General features: G+C 58.5%; 1 protein-coding gene across 1 annotated transcript in view; it reads right to left on the bottom strand.

Annotated features, from left to right (window-relative positions):
- Positions 1–1,471: 1,471 nt before the first annotated feature.
- COL11A2 (collagen type XI alpha 2 chain) overlaps positions 1,472–16,992 on the bottom strand; it is a 30,485-nt gene continuing 14,964 nt past the window's right edge. Inside the window, 41 exon segments of the mRNA XM_049653474.1 lie at positions 1,472–3,938; positions 3,941–4,039; positions 4,768–4,974; positions 5,345–5,457; positions 6,135–6,294; positions 6,296–6,404; positions 6,509–6,573; positions 6,764–6,799; positions 7,110–7,163; positions 7,300–7,407; positions 7,674–7,727; positions 7,885–7,938; positions 8,049–8,156; positions 8,424–8,477; positions 9,048–9,101; positions 9,238–9,291; positions 9,479–9,532; positions 9,954–10,061; positions 10,406–10,459; positions 10,626–10,679; positions 10,902–10,955; positions 11,173–11,226; positions 11,417–11,524; positions 11,709–11,762; positions 11,868–11,921; positions 12,064–12,171; positions 12,310–12,417; positions 12,653–12,706; positions 12,910–12,999; positions 13,149–13,256; positions 13,671–13,724; positions 13,945–13,998; positions 14,094–14,147; positions 14,279–14,323; positions 14,450–14,503; positions 14,589–14,633; positions 14,732–14,785; positions 15,081–15,134; positions 16,208–16,315; positions 16,632–16,685; positions 16,915–16,959. Of these exon segments, the coding sequence (XP_049509431.1) occupies positions 3,897–3,938; positions 3,941–4,039; positions 4,768–4,974; positions 5,345–5,457; positions 6,135–6,294; positions 6,296–6,404; positions 6,509–6,573; positions 6,764–6,799; positions 7,110–7,163; positions 7,300–7,407; positions 7,674–7,727; positions 7,885–7,938; positions 8,049–8,156; positions 8,424–8,477; positions 9,048–9,101; positions 9,238–9,291; positions 9,479–9,532; positions 9,954–10,061; positions 10,406–10,459; positions 10,626–10,679; positions 10,902–10,955; positions 11,173–11,226; positions 11,417–11,524; positions 11,709–11,762; positions 11,868–11,921; positions 12,064–12,171; positions 12,310–12,417; positions 12,653–12,706; positions 12,910–12,999; positions 13,149–13,256; positions 13,671–13,724; positions 13,945–13,998; positions 14,094–14,147; positions 14,279–14,323; positions 14,450–14,503; positions 14,589–14,633; positions 14,732–14,785; positions 15,081–15,134; positions 16,208–16,315; positions 16,632–16,685; positions 16,915–16,959 (3,054 nt within the window). The 3' untranslated portion in view covers positions 1,472–3,896.

The raw sequence follows: 16,992 nt of genomic DNA, 5'->3' as shown, positions 1-16,992 counted from the left end.
GGAAGGCGGTGTGGTGGGTTGGCTCTCAGGCTTATTCTACACTCTTGGCTGCTTGAGGGTAGCCCTAAAGGAGGTGTCCCTACAGATGTCCCTGGTGTTCATTCAAGGACCAGTGGACAGTTCTTCCCTACTGAGATGGCAGTAGGGGGAAAGATGAGGGGGGAAAATAAGAAAAGAAAGCCAACTGCAAGCACCCAGAGGGTGATGTCAGCTCACTTGAGCAGATGTGGGCTGGGAAACATGATCCTGGCCTCTGAACTGCATAGCTGGTTAGGAAAAAACTAGGATGCGTTCCCAACCCTCCCTGCCGACCACACGGAACTTGCAGGAATCGGGGCTACATAATCACAAAACTGGGTCACCACCCCCTACTGCTCTGGAACTCCTTTCTGAGGCAACTGCAGCCTTGTTTTGACCCACTCCCTTCCTTATCTGTCTCTACTCCCACCTACCCTGATCCATGTAGAAACTACAAATCCCAGCATGCAACATAGCCAAGGAAGGGGAGGTCTTCTGGGATATGTAGTGCTCTCAGGTGCAGTGATCTAAGTGGTCCAAATTTTACAAGCTGTTTTTTGACCATGAGGTAGGACGCCAAAAATATCAGCCCAAGGCTAAGAAGTAGCTCCAAGGCTGTGACAGGCTACGGCATCCATCCCCACAGCCTTCCCACTAAATGTCACTAAACCCCCGTGGCTGGCCGTGTGCCTGTGTCCAGGCCCTTCACAGCCTCATCCAACCTGGGTGGGGCCTTGCTAACGCACAAATCTGTCATATCCCTTCTCTTTCCCAACATCATCAGTGACTTCCTTCTCCTTATTGGGTTCAAGTAAACTTGTTGGAGGGGCAGTCAAGAGTTTCAGAGCCCAGCGTTTCCTGCAAGAGTTCGTGTTCTGACCCAGTCAAGCCCAAAGGAACTCCCCAAAGTCTCTGCCTCTCTCTTCTTTATCTACTTCCCAGCCCATCTGGAAGCCTCCTCTGCCCACAAGCCCCTGGAGCCACTACCAGCACCCGCATGTTTAGACACCAGGGGACCTGCGCTACCCACACCCAGCCCCACCCCAAAACTCCCGCCTCTGGAGCCCTGCCCTGCCACTCCTCCCATCTTTCCTTAGAGCCAGGGCTTGGCTCCCCCTGCCCTGGGGAGCCAGGAGGCAGAAGGAGAGGGCTGTGTGGTTCTGGCATCCTCGGCTGCAACTTGGCATAGAATCACTGGTAAAACGGTTGTCCGGGGTTGGTTAGCATTCTAGCTAAATAGGCTTTTGCGGATTGGCCTGGGACCCAACTGCCGTGTATAAGTGTTATTTGAGTGAATGTATGGCATTGTTTTCATGGAGAAAGCCCTCTAAGTTCAGAGCATCTGACCAAAAGTGACCTTTGGGGACATTCCCCTTTGGGTTCTGGGGGCAAACTCTGGGTTTGGCTCCAATTGCAGAGAAAGCACGGAGAAGCCTCAGCGCTGGCCCAGCTTAGCTGGGGGTGAGTGCGGGCAAGATCTATTTCCGTCTGATCTTCCTTTTAGCTGAGGCCCAGAAGGAAGCTTCCGGAAGGGGGTTGTCAGAAGCCTTCAGGACTTGGAGATTAAGACCGAGGGCGAGTGATCCCAAAAACCCGTCCACCGCCTGACCCCGTAAAGATAAGATCAGGGGGCTTCCACTCGGCCTTTTGGGCTGAGGGAGTAAGGAGGGTTCAGTTGGGGACGAAGAAAGGGACAACGTGTTAGGAAGGTCTTATTCCGCTTGCCCTTTAGTTGGCCGAGGGCTTGGCGCCGGCACCAGGGGGCAGCAGAGGCGGAGAGATGCGAGAAGGGCTTTTCACCTGCAAACGGTTTCCCTGCCCACCGTCTCTGCCAGGCTGGGCCTCTAGGCCCCATAGGAGAGCTTCTTTGGATCCAGAATGAGCTAGCTCCACCACTCCAGGGTTTCAAAGATCGGGGTTCTGTCCTCAGGGGACGGGGACGATCAAGGCTGTGCCGTCGGGATCCGCCAGGAGAGGCGGGGCGCTGCCTACCGGGACCCTGGGTCCCTCCCAGGCCCGCCCCAGGGGGTCTGCGGCCTCCGGGACACCGTACACACGCTCGCTCGGACACCCGCAGCCGGACGGCGAGCGAGGAAGGGGTGTCCTGATTGGGATGAGGCCCTGGACTAAGTTTCATTCTACTGCCAGGACGGGCAGGAGCCAGGAAATCCTGTGTGAGGATGAGCAGCCCCACGGGAGGTGGGGAGGCCAGCTAGCGATGCCTGGCTGAGCGGCTGCCCTGAACTGAAGGGACCTACCCAGACACCTGACCCGGAGGACACAGAGCTGCTGAATAAGCCCTAAGAGGGGCCCCTGGGGAAGGAGGAAGCGGGGGCAGCACGGCATGCGATGAGACTAGGACTGTGCACCTTGACACAGAGAGAAGCCCGGCACTACCTAGCTGGGAATGCACACAGGTATGGGCAGGACACGAGGTGACCAGAGGTCCAGGGGCAGGAAACGCGGTCTTGGAAGGAGCCCAAGGTCCTTATTTGCAAAGAGTTTAGACCAGACCTTCTAAGCACCCCCTTCCAGCCCTGAGGTCCTAAAAATGGGGAATTGGGGTGCTGGGGAGGTTGTGCTGGACCTGGAAACAAGGAACCCAAAAACATGCCAGCACCTGTGTGGGACAGAACCCTGGGCTCCCACCTGATGTCACCAAGAGATCAGTTTGGCGGTCCGCACTTGTCAGCCAGGTTTTATGAACTCTTTTCTGGGCCCTGACACCGCAAAAGGACAGGCCCCTCTGGGGATAGGGATTAAGCCTTCCATTTCTGGTAACAGCTCAGCAGGCAAAGAGGGGTATTGGATGGGGGCCCGGGTGGGGATTGAAATAACAACACAAGCACCACACTCATAAGCCCAGGAGGGGACAATCACATTATTTAACCATCAGTCAGAAAGGACACTGGGCATGGGGCTAGACAAGGTCCTGGGAGTCCCTTCCATCCATATGCCACACATTAACCCTTCCATTGCAGGATCAGGGAAGGCGAGGGGGGGAGGCTCAGGGGTGGGACCAGGGTGGCCAGGCTGGCGGTGGAACACTCAGCGGGCTGAGTCGTGGCCATTTACCAGCTGATGAGGAAGAAGCATTTCGATATTTCAACAGCGCTGAATACAGGCCCTGCACTCACCCCTCGCTCTTCTGTTCCGCCCCTGGGGGCTCGGCCTGCTCCCCAAGTAGCAGGCGGTTCCTGCAAGCCCCAGACCAAGTGAGAGACAGCCGGTGTGGGGGTCAGGGAGCCAAACACCCGGTAGGGGGAGATGAGAAAGCCCCACACTGGACAGAGAGAGTCAGACCCTGAGGCAAAGGAGACCATATATTCCAACATTCACAGTGGGTGCTACAGGCGGGCTGTGAGGGAGGTGGGGTTTGGCCTGAAAACCTCCCCCCACAGTCACTGAGGAAAGCCCTGAGGCAAGGAGGAGGGTGCCGGGGCTCACCCCTGGAGAGCCCTGTCTCCAAAGTCCGCTGATTTTTGTTGGCATTTCTCTCTTTATCTTGTTTGTTCTTTTGTTTTCCACTCTTTAAATAATTAATATAATTACTTTTAAATACAAAATACACAGTGTCCTTTCTCTTCTCTTCTGCTTGTTTGGGGTGATTGGGAGGTGCGTTTTAAATAAGGGTCTCGGCTGTCCAACGGGTCACAGGCTCCAAGTGGGAGGACCAAGAGCCCCAGATGCCACCCCTCCCCTGGGGCGTCCCGGCACCCGCCTCACCCCTCCCCTGGTCTGCCCCTGGCTGGGGGCTCCCGGTGCCCTGGCCCGAAGCCACCGATGGTGAGGAGCCCTCTCGGGAGGTGGCACAGAGCTGATGCTGTGGGATTCCAGGTGGGCCTGGTTTCGACGGACAGGGTCAGACAGAGGAGGACCTAGCCCATGAAGCAGACAGGCCCCAGCAGCACCCCTCCCCGCTTCGGGGGGGGGCCCCCAGGTCTGAGAAGGAGGCGTCCAGCACTGGTAGCTGCTCCAGCACCGGTGTTCGCACCTCCAGCACCGTGCGGCCTTGCTGTGTCTTGAGGGGGGAGACGGGACAGAGGGAGCAGTGAGAGTGGTGGAGGCGTGCACACGCCCCACGGGCCCCCCAGCCTCAGGCCTGGGCTCGCCTCTCCTCTGAGCGCCCCTAGCTGCTATTCCCCCCGTCCCTGTCACATGATCCAACTTGCTAGATTTTCTTCTTCAAATTTCTTCCAGAGCATCAGGATTGGGAACGTGTGCGCATATCTGTGCTCCTGAACGAGTCTGTGCAGCCTTGGGTTTGTCCTTGAGATTGTCTACGTGTGGTGGTTGTGTGAGTCTGTGGGACTCCATAGGGATGTGTAAACACGTGTCCGTGGTGTAATCGTGTGATAATATCTGACATGATTCCACATGTTGTGTGTCCCCGTGTGACCCTGTCCGGACAATTCTGGGGATGTATGTACAGACGATGGGTGTCTAGGTCCTCCTGTGCCTTCCTGGGATGGGTGATTTGCACCCCCGTGTGCCTCTGTTGGGCAGCCTGTGTAAATGAGTGCACGAGCCTGCACGACTCACTCTGGGTGATGCTGGTGTGTGCGCGCAGGTGAACCCCACCTTCCATCCTTTCCACCCCGCCCCCCCATCGCCCCCGTCTGAGCTCCCTCAGGCATATCTGACACCGAGAAGCTGGACTCCTCCTGCTCTTCCTGGTGCCTCTGCCCAAAAGGTCTTCCCCCAGCCTGACTCTGGGATCCACCCCCACCCAGCTCTTCCGGTTCCCACCTGACAGCCGTCTCTGAATTCCTTGACGTAGGGGCTGGTCTCCAGGCTCAGCTCATCCTCGTTGGCCCCCCGGAGCTTCAGGGGACCATCTCGGGCCATCCCAGAGCACGGGTAGGAGACATCCTGGTGGGCTGAGACGCTGAGCAGCCGCAGGAAGGTGAGCTGGACCACACCTACCGGGGAGCCTTCTGAGTCCACGTAAGAGAACTGGCAGGAGAGAGGGCCACAGTCAGGGGCAGACAGAGACGGGCTTGCGGGGCGTCTACAGACGCAGGGTAGCTGGGCCACGGTCAGGGGCAGGGAATGGGTGGGCAGAAAGGGCTGGGGGAGAAACGAGGGGCCAGAGTGGGAGCCAGGGACTGACTGAGGGTAAACAAGAGGCAAACTTTGTCTTGGGTTGTCAAGGGAAGGAGACACAGTGAGCGGCAGAGGGCCAGTGAGAAGGAAAGAGTCAAGGAAAGAAGCGGCAGCAGGCTCCGCAGGGGCGAGGGTGCCTGTCACATAAACCTAGAAACCACTAGGCCCTGACTGGGCCATGCTATGGGGCAGGGATGAGCAGTCAGGCGCCAGCTCTCACTTGTGTGACATCATCCCGGGGCGTCACGCATGTTTCCCCTCCTGCTGTAAAGTTGCAGAAAACCCGGAAGGCATCCCGAGCACAGCCCTGGTTGGGGTCGACCCAGTACTCTCCTGTTGGGTGAGGGAGAAGGAAGGATCAGCGCCCCAACAGGTGGGACCCAAGGTGCTCCTTGCCTCCCTTCCCACTTCTCCCCCGATGCTGCTCCAAACCCCAGCACTCCCTCCCACATTCTCCCCCCTTGACCTCCTCCCCACACCCTCCCCCCTTGACCTCCCTCCCATGACCTTCCCCCCATGCCCTCCCCACCATGCCCTCCCCACCATGCCCTCAGTCTCCTCGTCCCATTCTCCCCCAGAGCCCCACACCACCACCCACCCTACTTCACATTCCATCATCGCTTACACCCCTGCCCGTCTGTGGCACCCCTCCCCCCAGCAGCACCCCCAGGCTCCCAACGGAGGAGGCAGGAGCGCTGACATCCTCACGGGGATACAACACGTGATTGTAGATTCGCACACACGGCCATCCGTGTAAATGCGAGCACATGTGTACACGTGTGTATGTTTGTCGCTTCCCGTAGGCAGCAGGCTGATGATGAGCTGCTGTGCACTGGGAGGACCAGATCAACTGGGAAATATGGAAATACTTCTGACCTAGTTGGCAAAGAGCTGCCCTTCCAAGCCCCTCAGCGCTCACCCCCACCCCACACCTTCCCCAAGAACCCCCTCCATCCATTCTGCTTTTCAAGCCCACACTGTTATTTTTGTTTCCTGAGGCCGGCACTGACCATCAGGCAGCTCCGGGTGGCAGAGCTTCAGGTCCTGGCAGGTGCGAGCGGGGCTGTCCTGGGTCCCTGTTGGCCGCCTCATCTGCTCAATCTCCTCCCGCAGGGAGTCCAGTGAGCCAAAGATCTCCTCCAGCCCCCCAGCACTGCCCGGAGCCCCCCCCAGCCGGTATGGCCTCGTCCTCTTGCATCAGGCGGCTTCCGTCCACCGAGCGCCGAGTCTTTTTGGGCATCTGGATGGGCAGGGGCTGGATCACCTCGCCCGGGGGGGCCCTGGGTGGAGAGACAGATGGAAAGGGTGACAGGCAAGGTTGATATGAGGGTGAAATGGAGAAACACTGGGACAGAGAGGGACAGTCAGAGAAGCAAGCCCTGGCTTGTAACTTACCGGGTGTCCCGGAGGACCCTGGACGCCCTTCTCTCCCTTGGGTCCAGCTGGGCCCTGCCAAAGGAGTAGATAGGTCATGGAAGGGTCAAGAGGTCAAGCATGTGATCAGGGTCACAGAAGGGTCAAATCAGTCTCCAGGCCAGGGAGGAACTCCACTGGAGGGAGCACATTTGCCCGGGAGAGAAAGTGTCAAGTCCAGCTGGGGGAAGGGGGCAGAGCTCAGAGCTGGCTGGGGGTCACTCACTGTGGCTCCTTTGGCTCCTTTGGGGCCAGCAGGTCCCTGTGAAATGAGGTTACAAGACAGAGATGGTCAGCACAGGGGACGGTCGGGATATGGAGAAATGGAGATGCAAAGTCATGAGTCCACAGACCCTGGCTTTACCGCAGGAGGGGCAGGTGTGAGGGAACACGGGGACATTTGGGAGGCCCCGAAAGGACGGGGGAGGAAATGCTGCAGATGTAAGGACATATGGAGGACCCTGGGACCTATGCTGGTTAGGCTGGTGGTTGCCATGGAAGCCATTGGGGGATTATGGAGGGGGGAGCAGTGGGGTTTAGGGGATTTTGTGAGGAACAGATGGGGTACTCACGGGGAGGCCAGGGGGCCCTCCAGGACCAATAGGCCCAGACGCTCCTGGGATACCCTAGGAAGGAGAGGGGCGTGGTTCAACTGGGTCCTCCTCCACACCCCCTCCCTCACCCCTTTCTCCACCTCCACCCTCACCCCCAACACGAATCCCCACACTCATCCTCCCAGACCTTTCAGGACCATGTCCTCACCGTCTCTCCCTTCTGTCCAGCGGAGCCCTGGGGGCCAGGAAGTCCCCGATCACCCTTCTCACCCTGCTCCCCAGGGGGCCCGATCAGTCCGATGAGACCTGGATGACCCTGGAGAAAGGACAAGTGGTCAGGGGGGTGCAGAGAGGAGACACGTGGATGCAGAAGAAGGAGCCCATGGGGGTGAGAGCGCAGAAGGCAAGAGAGACTTAGGCACAGGGTCTGACAGAACAGGGCCTGTGAACGGTCGTCACTGAGTAAGGACCCCCAGAGATGGTGCTGGAGCCCTGAAGCATAGTGGTGGGCACTCAGGGTCCCCCTAGGCTTCAAGGGTGAGGGTGAGGGGAGATACCTGGCCGCATATCTGTGTCACTCACCTTCTCTCCCTTGGCTCCGACATCACCCCGGAGGCCAGGAAGCCCCGGAGGTCCCTGTGGGGAGACAGGAAGTCACTCTCTCCAGGGAGGGGTGGGACCAGGCCCTCTGGCCACCACTTCCCACTTCCTCCAGGGCTTCAGCTGGATTCCCCCTGCCCCAGGGAACCAGCATCCTCACCCCGACCCACCCCACTAATCCACAGTCACTCACCACAGGACCTGGAGGCCCAGCCTGGCCCGGGGCCCCAGGACGGCCTTGCTGACCCTGCAGATTCAAGGAGGCCACAGAGGTGAGGAAAAGTGTCCCCACACAGGTACCCCTCAAGGCCCCTCACCCCTCCTACCCCAGCCAAGCCTTTCCATTCCATTACTCACCACTGAGCCTGGGAGACCTCTTAACCCATCAGGACCAGGTTTCCCTGCTGGGCCTGCAGGGCCCACGGGGCCTGTCTTCCCCGGGGCACCTACAGCGCCAGGATCCCCCTGAAACACATACAAGGAATGAACCTTAAAGGGCAGAGGAAGGGAGTATGGGTGGTGGTAGGGGGTCCAAGGCGGACTGGATGAAGCAGAGAGGAGGGGCCAAACCCCAGGAGCCCCTTGAGCAGGAGTAAGTATAGGGAACGGAACCCCCATCCGAACAAGAGGCTCAACATAGAGGAGGTCAACACAGGGTAGACATCTAGAGAGAGGAGTCTGAGGAACCAGAGGTGCCAGGAGACGGAGGGAATATTCCAGCCTCTCCCTTACCTTGGCCCCCTTCTCTCCTTGCCGCCCCTCAGGACCAGGTGTGCCAGCGGGACCCTGCAGATGGATACAGGAAGGAAAAGTCGGTGAGGTAGTGAATAGCCAGGCTCAGCCGCTTTCTCCTCCCTGTCCTACTGGGCTCCAGCGAGCATGCACGCGCACTCACACACACACTTGGGCTTGCACAGACGCAGTCACAGAAGCTGAGCCACAGATAAGCTGGTACAGCTGCACCCGTTGTTAAAATACCGAGTAGTTCTGTGCATCTCGCAAAAAGCCACTTGCCCACACACCATCTAGTGCCCCACCTCCTGCCCCAGCAACTAGAGGGTTAATCTTTGGCCTAGCGGGGGCCCTCCAGGAAAGCTAGCCCCTTCCTCCAGTGTCCGTTCTGATCAGTTGGTGAATACCACCGCCCCTGGCAAGAATATACATAGCAAAACCCAACAACAGACACACTCAGTTATACACAGACACTTAAAAATACAAATGTTCACACACATGTGCACCCCACCCAAGGACAGCCTAGATCCCAAGCACCTCCCTGCCCATCCCATGTGTTACTGTCCCATCCTCTATCCACCCTAAGGACTGCCCCACAAGTTCCCAGGTGTCCACCTCACTTACCCGCTTCCCAAGTGGTCCAGGGGGTCCATTCTCCCCAGTGGGACCAGGGGATCCCTATGGAGGAAGGAGTAGGGGTGAATGAGTGGTTAGCCTCCAGCCAGTGGACCCCTCAGGAGTAGGGCACAAAAAGGGGGCAATGGGCCTGAAGGCTTGGGCTCCGTGGTGGAGGGAGGGGTCACTGGTCACTCACGGGCTGTCCTGGCTCGCCATCCTCTCCTCGGTCACCCTTTGCACCATCCTGGCCCTGCAGGGATGAACCAAGGTCAAGGGTTGCCCCAACCTGGCTGGCATCAGCCCAAAACTGCTAATCCTCCCATCCCTCCACCTGCCCTGCCCCGCCCCCAGCTTCTCACACTCAAAACGCATCAGCCACATGGAGGCTCCGTACAGAAGCCCACCCTCTTTCCCCTCTTTCTCTGAGGAGGACTCACCCGAGGGCCACCTTCTCCAGGAGGGCCAGGATCACCAGGAAAACCAACAGGACCCTAGTCCAGAAAAGAACAGGGCAAGGTCACAACCCCCTAAGCCTACCCAGAGCCAACACAGACCCCCATGGGCACATGTGACACCCTCCCTCTCTACAGGCAAGGCCCACCTGCACCCCCTGAGAAGATGGTCTCCTGCACCCACATTTCTCACCTCATGCACTTTGTGCCTTCTAATGCTTTCATGGAATTAATTAGAAGGCATCTCTCACTTTCTGTCTCTGGATTCCAGACCCCATACATCCCTCCCAGATCTCATTCCCAGAGACTTCCACCCAAGTACTCCCCCCATCCTTGGGCTCTCCCTACTCCAAGACCCTCCCACTCACACACACCCATATTCCCAGGTCTCTCATTCCCAAGGCCCTCCTCCCCGCCCCCCCCCCCCCCCCCCCCCCCCCCCCCCCCCCGCCAAACTCACAGGGTTCCCTTTGGGGCCATCATCACCGGTGGGGCCTTTAGGCCCTGGTGGTCCGGCCTCTCCTGGCTGCCCCGATTCTCCTTTCTCCCCACGCTCCCCACGTGGGCCCTGGAAGATGAATGGAGGGTACAGATGGTCCCAAAGGGGTCTTGATGATCAAGGATGCAGTCCCTGCTTCCAAAACACCTTCAGCCTCCCCTCTGTCCCCTCAGTGACAGCAGGATGCACACAGAAAGTCAAGCCCACAGGGAATCATCTGGTCCCTCTTCCCTTCAAAGAAAGCGTGTGGGGCTCACTCAGACCCAGGGGTCCAATCTCCCTGATTATGGGGAGCACAGGCTCCTGAGCTGTAGAAGAGCTCCAGCTCTAGCAGATCACACATCGGGGGTGGGGCGCTGAGGTTGAGGAAGGTGATGGGGATTAGGGAGCAAGGCCTCAGAGCTTTCATTCACCTTGACACCTGGCTCGCCCTGGACCCCTGGAGATCCTGATTCTCCTGGCTCTCCCTGAAAGAAGACTGGGGTCAAACACCTCCTTCTTCCCCAAAATCCTGCTATTCCCCCCCCCCCCCTCTCATTTTCTTTTGCCACCCCCAACCAAAACTAACAGACCAGATCCAACCCTCATACCCCCGCCAAGGCGAGTCCATTCATTCACCCCCTTCCCAGTTACCTTCTCTCCAGGGGGACCCAGGTTCCCAACACCTCCCGGGGGACCTTGCGGACCCTGAAAGAGGAACAGAAGTTAGGGTAACTGCTTAAGGAAGGAGGTGACATTCCAGAGACAGAGCCTGGATGAGCGCCAAGGTCACAGCAGTGAGACAGTGGGAGGCCTTCCAGGCCAGAGGCTTCTCTCGGCAGCTGAGATGAGACTAGAGTTTATAGTCTGAGGAAAGGGAGGCAGGACTGGCCACATTGATCTGAAGGGACAGAGGCTAAGAGGACTCACATCAGCTCCATTGGGTCCAGCTGGGCCTCGAGGTCCTGGGGGGCCCGGAGGTCCCTGGGAAAAGCAGATAGGGCAGAGATGAGAAGGAAGAGAAAGAGCATTAGGCACACAGAAATGGCAGAGGGCTGGGTGAGGCAGACATCCTGGGGGTGGCAGGGGACGGGGACAACCCTACCAGGGAGCAGGGGCATCGGTGGCAGTGGGGTGTTGGGGCCGCTGGATGGGGGGGGGTGACTAGTAGGTGGGCTTGGGGCTAGGGGGTCACACTCACCATAGGGCCCACATCTCCTGTTTCTCCTTTCTCCCCCGAGGGGCCTGGCAAACCCTGTGTGGGGGTACACAGCACGTGCCCAGATGACCAACCCCCTAGAGCACAGCTCCAGGTAGACAGTGCCCTTCCCTCCAATCCCACATGCCCCCTAGTCCTCAGCAGCAGGGGATGGTGGGGGTCTGGGGCAGACATCAGACCCATCCTGACCCCACCTCTCAGCCCCTGCCTCTTCTTTCCAACTAACCTGTAGGCCAATGGGTCCCGGGGGCCCATTGAATCCTCTTGTTCCTTCATCGCCTTTGGCTCCAAAGTGTCCCTGGGGCCCCCGAGCTCCGGGCTCCCCATCTGCTCCCTGAGGTGGAGAGAGGGCAGGGACAAGGACACAGAGACAGTCATGGGTCAGGTGTTCTCTATTCACAAACTCCACACTGAGCTGGGCACCAGGCCCAGAGCCCCCACAGGGCAAAGCGGAACTGAGGGCAGACTAGAGGCTGCCAGTGCCCCTGGTGGGGGCAGACAGGGCATCAGTCACTCACCGCTGCTCCAGGTTGCCCCACGGGACCAACGGGCCCAGGGGGTCCAGGAGGGCCCTGCAGGGGAAAAGGAGAGTCAAAGACACCAAAGACAGGAAGAGAGATCAGGTGGAAATGAGGCTAAAGGTCAGAGGTCAGAAGTCAAAAGTCATGGCCACTTACATGTTCACCCTTATTCCCTTTAGTGCCCTTCTGTCCAGGGTCTCCCACCTCACCCTGCAGGGAGAAGGCAGGTGAGATATTACAGAAAGGACCTGGATGAGGCAGGGAGGTTAAGACAGGAAAGGGGATGGGAGGTATGCCCAGATCATCGATCTCATCTGGAAAGATTGGGTCCAGGGTCTGTGGGTTCCCACACCTTGTCTCCATCCTCTCCTGCCACGCCTGGGGGTCCAGCGGGACCAGGAAGCCCCACAGGGCCCTGCACCCCATCTCGGCCAGTTGGACCAATGGGGCCCTTCTCACCCTGTAGGAAATGAAGAAAGGAGTCATGACCCGGAATCATCACCTTCAAACACCCTCACAGGAAACCCTCCAGAGCCCAGCAGCTCACAGCTCACAGACCCCTCCCCAGTGTGTGTCTCCCCAGGGACCCCACACTCACCGGGACACCTTTCTCTCCTGCAGCTCCAGGGGGACCCTGTGGGCCAGGGCGCCCTGGGGGGCCAATGGGTCCCCCTGATCCTGCTGCACCTCGCTCCCCAGGGGAGCCCTGAAACAGGAAATGGAGTCAGACTCCCAAGGAGGAGACCACAGCCCACCCACACCAGAGGACCCCTGACCATGGTTCCCAGAAGAATAGCCCAAAATTGGATGCACTATGGCTGACCCTAGGCTCCCTCTGCCCAGTCCCACGGTCTTGCCTAGATCCAGATGCCACTCTTCATCCTTCCACACCCACTCTTTCCTGGGTCCTCCCTCCTGTCCCCCAGGGTCCCCAGACTCACTGCAGGGCCAGGAGGACCAGCCGGACCTTCGTTTCCCTTCAAACCGGGTCCACCCTGTGAACCAGAGATTTGGAGCAACAGATGTGAGACAGGAGGGTGGGACACAACAAGAATGAGGGTCCAAGAGACATGCAGGGAAGGATGAAAGTCGAGGGGGGGCAGGCTCAGAGAAATGGGGGTGGGGTGACACTGAGGGATGCCAGGACAGCAGTAACTTTTCTCAGGCAATGCGGCTGGGAGATTGGGTTCACACTCACGGCAATGCCCGGGAGGCCTCTCTCTCCTGGGAACCCCCTCAGACCAGCAGGTCCATCCTTCCCTGGGGCCCCTGGGGGACCAGGGTCACCCTAAAATGAAACACAAAGTGATGAGCCACAGCTACGCTCCCAGATTGGACAGAGAGATTTCTGGCCTTTCTCAAATCCCCAATTAGCTGTTCCCTTCAGCACCCCAACCCTGGCCCCCCAAGTTTCCCTCTGCCTGGCCCTTTACCGACCTTTGTTCCTTCTTTTCCAGATGTTCCAGTCAGTCCCTGCTCTCCAGGGGGCCCTGGGGGTCCTGGGTGACCTCTCTCCCCCATGGGCCCAGTTTCTCCTGCTGCCCCCTGGGAAAGAGACAGAAAGACTCCATCTCAGACCCTCTGCCCGTCTCCCTGCCCAAACAGGCCACCCTGGCCACCCTGAAATAACCCCTCTGGAACCCTTTAGCTGTGCCCCAAAGCTACTGGGAGACTCCAAGGGCTCTGCTAGGCTACTGCGCTGGTGTTAACTCCCCAGTTTGGAGTAACCATACCACTTGTGTCCCCACTGGGGAACTGCCCCTTTGAGGCTCAAGAAGATGAGAACCGGCCCAGGAACCAGACTGAAGTTGGGGTCCCTGCTCCAAATTCCAGCCCCGGTGGGGTGGGGGGCAGGTCAGGCAAAGCAGAGGCTGGGGCATGTGATTGGAAACAGGGAGAAAAGGGGCAGAAAGACTAACTCCAGGGTCTGGGGTCCATTCTCTCAGAGGGCAGACATACCTGAGGTCCCACCACCCCTGGAGGGCCAGGGGGGCCAGTCTTCCCTTGGAAACCCTGAGAGAGGAAGAGGAGAGAGCAGTCAAAGCATATCAGGCATGGACACTGTGGGATGGACACCAGGTTCCCAGAGGAACGGCAGGGTCACCACCAGGTCCTTGGCCATGGGTCTGAGCAGCACCAGGTTGATCTCCACTCTGCCAGAAGAACCTCCCTGGTGGGCCTTCCAGACAGCTCTGGAAGTTGAAGGTCTCAGGGGGCCAGGGGCATCACTTACCACTTCTCCTCTCTGGCCTGGGTGTCCTGGCAGCCCGTCCTTCCCAGGGGGACCCTGGAAGGGGTTCAGATGTCAGGTGAACTCTGAGCTGGAAAGGAGGATGGAGAAGAAGGATTCACAGAACCAAGGCAGGTCAGAGGTCAGCTTACCGGAGGTCCTTTGGGGCCAGGAAATCCACTGGGGCCTTGAGGTCCAGGGAGACCCTAGAGACAGAGCTGGGTTGAATCAGGAGAATGGGCAGGGGATGCAGCTTCCCCCCTGGGGTGAGAGGGCATGGGCTCCACTCAAGCTCCCTGGGGAGCATTAGGGATCAGGAGACTCAAACCACACTCACCCTTTCTCCAGGAGGCCCATGGGGGCCATCACCACCTGATGTTCCCTGTGGGGGGAAAGAGGATCAGAAGGCAAGAAGAGCTGCTTTCTAGCTATCCTGGAAGTCAGAGGAGTCAACGGGGAGCTGGGCTAAGGGCCAGATGGTGGATGGAGCCCTGCCAAGACCACTAACCTTAGCTCCAGACTTCCCCGTGGCACCTCGGGGTCCCCGCTGACCCCGTGGACCCTAGAGAGAGGGGAGGGGAGTTGTCAGAAAAATCCCAAAGCACCTCTTTGGATCTTGAGCCACGTGTCTGCCCCCCTGCACTCACCGTGGGGCCCCGCTCTCCCCGAGGCCCTGATTTCCCTGACAGGCCCTGGTAGGAAGGAAGCAGAGACACCACATCACCCAGGGCATGACTCCCCCCAACAGAGCAGCTCTGCCCTCTACACCCTCTCCCTTCCCCCAGCTTACCCGGGCTCCCTTCTCTCCACTGGCGCCAGGAAAACCAGGAAATCCCAGGGAGCCCTGGTGAGGGTAGAGAAGGAGAAAATTGAAAAGTCACAAAAAAGGAGGACCTAGAAGAGTTAATAGGGGGTCAGAACTGGTGACAGAGGCAGCAGGAAGGGAGGACTATGCTCTGCCAATAACTAGGTGTCCTTGGGCAAACCCCTGCTGCTCTCTGGCCCTCTGTTCCCCCATCTGTGGAATGGGGGTGGACTAAATTCACTCTAGGGTCCCCCACTGCTCTGTCAGTCTGTGCTTCCTGGAATCAGGGGTCACAGAAGGGAAGAGGAAGGTCACAAAAGGGGCATCATATCACCTTGGGACCCTGGCGTCCAGGGTAGCCAGGCAGACCAGGAACACCCAGCTTGCCCTGTGGAGAGATAGGGAGCAGTCAGGAGCAAGAGGAGCCACAGATACCACTCCATCCCTGCCCCCAAGAGACCCCAAGCCCCAGAGACAGGAGCCAGCCCCTACCCGGCAAGGCTCCCCAGCGAACCTCCAGCCCCTGACCCCTCACCTCCTGTTCCACAGGCTGCCTGGCTTTTGTAATCTCTCCTTCCTGAGAGTAGATTTTCCCCAACTCTGGTGGTGGGATCTCACCCCTTCTGTGTCTCTAAATCTGCAGTTCCATCAAGTTCCTCAGGACTGTGATCCCTGCCTACCCTTCAACCTCAGCTCCCTTTCCCCAGTGCACACTTCTACTCCATCAAGACCAGTCCCCCTGCAGGCCCGCACACACCACACTCAGGAACGCCTCTGCCCCCACCCATGCTCTGCATCACCCCTAATCCCCCTGACATGCACCCCTTCCTCCTGATGCTTCAGGGCCCACCTTGCCCGGACAACTGTGAAGCAGAGGCTGGGAGCAGAGATTCTACAGCATGACTGCCTGGGCTCAAACCCAGGCTATGCCCCTCACTCGCTGTGTGACTAACAAGTATCTTAACCTCTTGGTGCCTCAGTGAAAGCTCTCCGCAACACAGGGCTGTAGTGGAGCCTGCCTTGCAGGACTGATAGGACAAGCAGGTGGGGTGTTGGCACTCGGTGAGTGAGGGCTTGCTGGAGTTAGCTCTGCAGGTCTGGCTCACCTCCTCTTTGACTCTCCCTTCTTGGTATTTCTCCTGCTCTGAGTCCAGACACATTTTCACTCTGCCTTGCACCCATATACCTTATGCCAGCCTCATGCCTTGTCCTCACTTCTATGTCATGTAAATTCTCATGACAGGGACTTTTCCTTGACTTCTTATACATCCTCACCCCCACCCCTAACTGTCAGTGGCCAGGAGGAGCCTTCTACAGAGAGGTGAATAATTAATGGTCTTCAAATGACTAACTGACTCCAACTATTGGCACCCTAAAGTCGATCCTGATCCTAGTGCCCAGGCCTTCATCCCCTCCATGTCCCTAGAGCATATAGGCACAGACTCCCTCATCCCCGGTCACCTTCTCGCCCATGAGCCCAGGGGGGCCAGGGTCTCCAGTGGGTCCAGTACGTCCCTTTGGTCCCTCAGGACCATCTTCTCCCCTGGAACCAGGAACTCCAACCTCTCCCTGGGTAAGAGGGTTGAAGAGGCAAGTGTCAGGGACTGGGGGTATGGGCTGGGCTCCAAGAGGAGAGGTAGGCCTCGGTGAGGCTGAGTAGGGTCCCAGAGCTACTGAAGGACAGGGAAAGGGAGAGTGTTGTGACCTTCGGGCTGGTGGGACTCAGCTGTGGGGTTGTCATTCTGCCGGGGACAGGCTTTAAGGGGGAAAGACCACTGGATGGGGACTCTGTGGTTTCAGGAGATAAGCTAGTGATTGGAGGCTCCAAAATGGAGGAGGATCAGGACTTAGGGCTGGGGGGGCCAGTGTGTGGGCTTCTACTCACCCTGTCACCTTTCACACCCATGTCCCCTTTGAACCCGGGAAAGCCATCCTCGCCCTGAGAAAAATGGGGGTGAGAGCTCATCAGAGATGATGTGGAAGGTGGGGGGAGGGGTCAGGAGGTAAAATGGAGCATTTTAGAAGATATGGGTAGAAGGGTGGATTTCAGAGCTGGAAAGCAGCACAGGGCAGGCTGGAGGACAGGAAGCAGGGGAAGAGCTGGACCAAAGGGGTGGTGCTGGGCAGAATGGAGGGAGGTGCTGGGAAGCTGGAGGCACGCTGCTCACCTTTTCACCCTTATGGCCCTTCAGACCACGAATTCCATCCACACCCTAGAATTAAAAGGGAGATAGAGACAGGGAGAT

This window comes from Panthera uncia (genome assembly GCF_023721935.1).
Source record: "Panthera uncia isolate 11264 chromosome B2 unlocalized genomic scaffold, Puncia_PCG_1.0 HiC_scaffold_24, whole genome shotgun sequence".
NCBI classification, from domain to species: domain Eukaryota; kingdom Metazoa; phylum Chordata; class Mammalia; order Carnivora; family Felidae; genus Panthera; species Panthera uncia.
The sequence above is the reverse complement of the archived record's forward strand: the minus strand, read 5'-3'. Positions and strand labels throughout refer to the sequence as shown.